This window comes from Dreissena polymorpha, chromosome 13 (assembly GCF_020536995.1).
Source record: "Dreissena polymorpha isolate Duluth1 chromosome 13, UMN_Dpol_1.0, whole genome shotgun sequence".
Lineage (NCBI taxonomy): Eukaryota > Metazoa > Mollusca > Bivalvia > Myida > Dreissenidae > Dreissena > Dreissena polymorpha.
The window spans coordinates 61,712,068-61,717,153 of record NC_068367.1 but is presented as its reverse complement, the minus strand read 5'-3'; the positions used below and the strand labels follow the sequence as shown (position 1 = coordinate 61,717,153).

At 31.1% G+C, this 5,086-nt stretch overlaps 1 protein-coding gene across 4 annotated transcripts in view; it reads left to right on the top strand.

Moving 5' to 3' along the window:
- The first annotated feature begins 262 nt into the window (after positions 1 to 262).
- LOC127855681 (fibropellin-1-like) overlaps positions 263 to 5,086 on the top strand; it is a 6,316-nt gene continuing 1,492 nt past the window's right edge. The window contains exons 1-9 of one of the 4 annotated variants that reach the window (XM_052391461.1): positions 263 to 421; positions 735 to 863; positions 1,005 to 1,118; positions 1,364 to 1,477; positions 1,759 to 1,835; positions 2,014 to 2,070; positions 2,305 to 2,395; positions 3,359 to 3,459; positions 3,593 to 3,661. In XM_052391461.1, coding sequence (XP_052247421.1) covers positions 355 to 421; positions 735 to 863; positions 1,005 to 1,118; positions 1,364 to 1,477; positions 1,759 to 1,835; positions 2,014 to 2,070; positions 2,305 to 2,395; positions 3,359 to 3,459; positions 3,593 to 3,661 — 819 coding nt within the window. In that variant the 5' untranslated portion in view covers positions 263 to 354. Of the gene's footprint in view, positions 422 to 734; positions 864 to 1,004; positions 1,119 to 1,363; positions 1,478 to 1,758; positions 1,836 to 2,013; positions 2,071 to 2,304; positions 2,396 to 3,358; positions 3,488 to 3,592; positions 3,662 to 5,086 lie in introns of all 4 variants that reach the window. The other 3 variants (XR_008037636.1, XM_052391463.1, XM_052391462.1) reach the window with 3 other exon arrangements.

The window sequence follows — 5,086 nt, the reverse complement described above, 5'->3', positions numbered from 1 at the left end:
CTGTAAACACTTAAATATTTAGATAAAACATTTATATTACAAAAGGTTTCTCCCCTACCATAACATTGTTTTCCATAAAGTGCGCATTGGGCGCATTTGGTGAAGATAAACACTTAAGGTAACTTTATTACTTAATATATAGAAAATACTTACCTAATATAAAAAAAGTTTGGTGTAGCAACACTTGTCAGAACTCTAACAAAAACAAGAAAAGTAGAGCCGCATAGAACAACGCTTGTTAAACGTACGAGCGCTCTCTGTACGTTCTTAATAATTGACCTCTCATTTTTAAATGAGACGACGACAAACTGATAAGATTAATCAAATGTCGTCTTGGTGTTAGTGGACACAACTATGGCCAGGACTTTGATGATTTGTGCCTACTTTGTCTCAGTGATAATTTGCATCGTTGCAATGGGTAGTGAGTACACATATTTAAGATGGAATACTTTGAGAGGCTATATTGCGTTTAACAAATTGTAAGAATTTCATTCACTTTCTGATCCACATTACATGGACTTTGCAGAAAACATAGAAATAATCTAATACATACCGAGTGTGATTTGCTATTATCACTGCTTAAGAAGTACATGAAAACACGCTAACATATACGCTACACCTATAGTGCATAGCATCGGATTGAAACATTTTAATTAAACACATTAATTTTACTTACTTTATTATGACTTCCGTATATGCTCGAAAATTTTCGTATTTATTTTGCTTTATTTTAGTCACTCTGGCACCTACGCCACCTCCACCGACATGCCCATGCCACAACGGCGGTGTGTGTTCAGAATTAAATTACACATTTTTCGACTGCTTTTGTCCTCCACAGTACACTGGTCAATATTGTGAACATGGTAAGTTGGGAAAATAATTAATGAAATATGTTATAATTTGCTCATTTCCGATCTATAGCACTGTATGCAAACGACTTAACGTGTACCAAACCATATTATATATTGTGTTCATGTATTGTATAACATAATTATATATTGCAGTGTTGAGCTGTTGGAGTTCGCCGTGTTTGCACGGGGCTTGTGAGGAATTGACCAGTATTAACTCTTATAGGTGTGAATGCGTAACTGGTTTTACTGGAGCAAACTGTGAGACTAGTACGAACAAAAGTTTTTTTATTTTGCTTTACATGTAAAATAAATGACGAGTCAGTTATAAATAAATAAATTAATTTAAGCACACACACACACACACATATATATATATATATATATATATATATATATATATATATATATATATATATATATATATATATATATATATATATATATATATATATAATTAAATATAAATAAATAGATAAACATACTTTCATATATAGTATGCCTGTATATTTCAGATATTGACAATTGCGTAGGTAGTCCGTGCATGAATGGTGGCGCATGTATAGATTTACTGAATTCCTTCACTTGTTTGTGTAGACTACCATTTTCTGGACCCAGATGTGAACACAGTTAGTTATTTCTTAAGTTTTTTGAAAATCTATTACACAATTATGTCCTATACATGATTTACACCTGTAATCAAAAACAACTCAACACAAAAGCTGATATCAAAAAGTCTAATTGAAACCGCACTACTTTACAGGTAGATTTTCTAATGCGTTCAGGTTATAGTAATTAATCATGTATTCGTCATATGTTTGCATATAACATGTGCAAATACGCCAGACTGAAGTTAAATATTATGACAAATACTAACTTTGGTAGCAGCATGTATTATTGCATTTTACAGATCCCCAATGCTACAGCTGTGAAGATATGTCCAAACTGGACCTTTGCGACACTATCAAACAGTGCTCTGCAAATGAAGTGAGCAAAATTTTAGACATATGTAAACTCGTATTTTACACTAAATTATGCTTTATATGTGATTATGATTAAATGGACATTATATTTTACTTAACGACCATTGTTGCATGAAATCAGAAATAAAGTTATGCGAAACAAATATTAGGCAATAACACGCCTTGTATTGGCTTATTTTAAGGTGTGTATCGTTCAGCGCAGTCAACTAAAATTTCGATCTGGATGTGTCAACATTTCGGTTAGTTTGCATAGATTTATAAATTGCTACTGTGTCATTTGACAGCATCTTAAGCCATATACCAACGTTAATATATGTCAACAAACACATAATTTAATTTTTTGCGGAAACTCGATAATTTATTGGGAAATAATGCAACGATTTGGCGCTTTAACTTATATTTTGTATACTATATATACAGTCCAAACAGATTAGTGCATTAAAAAAAAAGACAATTCCGTTTTGTATTGATAGGTTTGTCTCCCAACAATTCATTCCACGGATGATCATTGCTCCGAATGTTGCTTTGGCAACCTATGTAATGGCCGTGGGTGCGGTGATTCAGGTATTCTGATTGTGTGTTGTTTAGGAACGGATATCGTTTTAGGTATGTTTTGTAAAAAAAATCACCAATTTACAAATGCATGAAACAGCAGGAATAAAATGTATATAAATTTCATAAATATGGAAATATGCACTAACATTTTATAATATATAATATGCACTTATATTTAAAAAGGACGTTATCGAATGTTCGTTGTTCAGGCCACGAACTGCAACCAATATTGACGAAAAGTGTACGCAATTCAACTTAATAAAGCATCTAAAAGTGTTACTTAAAAATGGGCATGCTCGTAACAACAACTTGATTATATAAAATGAACATTTATGAACATGAATAGGTCTTTTTCTTTTTCAATCTATTTCCCCACACTACATTTAAGCATTGTATAGTTTCTTATTTGTATGTTTTACTTATAATTCACTTTTAAAATAAAATTGTGTAAAATTATATAAAGATTGCGAGCAAAATAATATTATGTTCAGCATTCAGCATATATTGGATACAAAATTAGCAAAATTTTATCGCAGCCAGTAATATTTAGTTTCGTTTTAGCTTTTACGTCGAAGTAAAATATACCGTAAAGTGGAAACGATCCTATACCTTAAATATTTCGTTTATATCCAATGGTTATAATAAGATATACTGTCAGATGCGTGATTTATTGTTTTCTTAATATGCTATTGGCGTGTATAACATTTTCGCATGTTCCACACATAATGACCCTTTTTCTCTAATATAAATTGTGTTTTATGTTAATCAGGGTAGATTTTCATTTGAACTTAAAACAGTTATTTTCTATCCAAATTTAATGATAAAACAAGAAACAGCATTGTTATTCATAATATCAAAATACATCGAATCAATCAAATGTAAAATTATTAGTCAAAACTAAATTCTTTTGTATCATATGTTATTAGCACAACAGTTTAAATAAATGTGTGTCATGAATGACTTCATTAATAGGTATGGTTGCAAGAAATGAAAGGGGGCCAATATGTCTTGATTGCAACCACGTTCAAACTATTGACCAGTGCACGACGGTACGACCTTGTAAGAAATACGAGGTTTGTTGATAAGCCTGTTTAAACTGAGGTAAATAATCCTACCATGATGAAAAACAAATCGAGTTATTGCTTGCAAACATATTAATGTATTCTATTACAATAAATGCTTATTATGAGAGGTCATGTTTTACAGATTTGCAGCATCGAAGAATATGAATGGCTAGGCCATTCACATTTCAAACTCGGCTGCGTTGACACAGCGGTAGGTACATGGTCCTGTAATCTTAAGAGTTGATTTAGACGCACATTGATTGTGCACACTATGCATACTGGTTTTCGAGTTGTTGGAATAAAACGGCGCAATGATTAAGAACACTCAAAGAAGAACACAACTTGTGTATGGGATAAAAATATATCTATTTTTGTAAGCTCTAAAAATAGAGTTGCAAAACACAGTTTTATAGCAAAAGTAAGCTTTGTCAAACAATGTCAATTTCAGGCGATGATTATGTTTGTTGTAAAATATAACATTAATGGAAAATAATTTACGACTCAAATAGACACTATCAGTAGTGTACCGATTTGAACTCATATTTTTTACATATTCCCACGATATTCTCAACTCAGACAAGGAACCCAGTCGACATTATACAAAACTGTTTATTCATTGCAAAAAGTCTAATCCTTTTTTGTCATGGAATAAACCAAATAACATCACGTAAGTTGCTTTCATAAAACAATTCAAAACTAATTCGATTTCCTTTATTGAGGTCAGTGCTAGAGTAATAAATATATACTCGTTCTACCAATGCATATTAAGCTGTAAAACTTAACGATAATTGGTTCAGTCTCAATGAAGAAATTCACGCGGTATCCATTGTGTATAAGAGGCATTTATATGATCAAACAAGCTTTGATGAGCCACATTTTCATTTTTCACTATAAGAATAATATATGTCTTTTATTGTTTAACTTTAATATATTGTATAATGAAATTGTTAATTACAATTATTTATGATTAAATATTGAATTAGACAAACATTTATTATCTGGAACATTGATCTGCCTAGAATTGCAAATAGCAATTTTTATTAAGTGAAGAAGGGTTGCAAATGAAAAAATAAAACTAAAATTTGTTTTGGGCAATTATCAGAAAAATATATTTGAAAAAAAGTGAGTCATGAATGCTGTAACTTTTATTCTAAATCCAGCCGGAAAGAAGATTTAAAATGAAAAAGAACGAGTTAAACCGCATTTTGAGCCAATATATAAAATAGGGATTTGAAAATGCAACAGAAATATAACAAAAAGTAAACACGTGTCATGAAGGCTTGAACTTTTGTGTATTCAAACAGAAAAAGCAGTTGCAAATACGATGCATACACATGAATTGGTTAATTGCCTATTTTCAATGTATACACGTTTACAGTGTTGTTGAACATTTTTATGAAATCCATTCGGTAATGTGTTTGATTTAATAAAGAAGGAACTGAAATAACAATTCGGATGAAACGTTATGTTCATGGAACCATGTTGGAAGAAGGCAAGCATATATAAACATTCAAGGAAGAAGAAAGGTCTGTATTGAAAATAGTGTATATACCGCGATTTTAGAGCCAGGTTGCAACTATATATGACTTAGCATGGACTAAGCAGTGTGTTTAAAAAACATTTTACATTGGGCTAA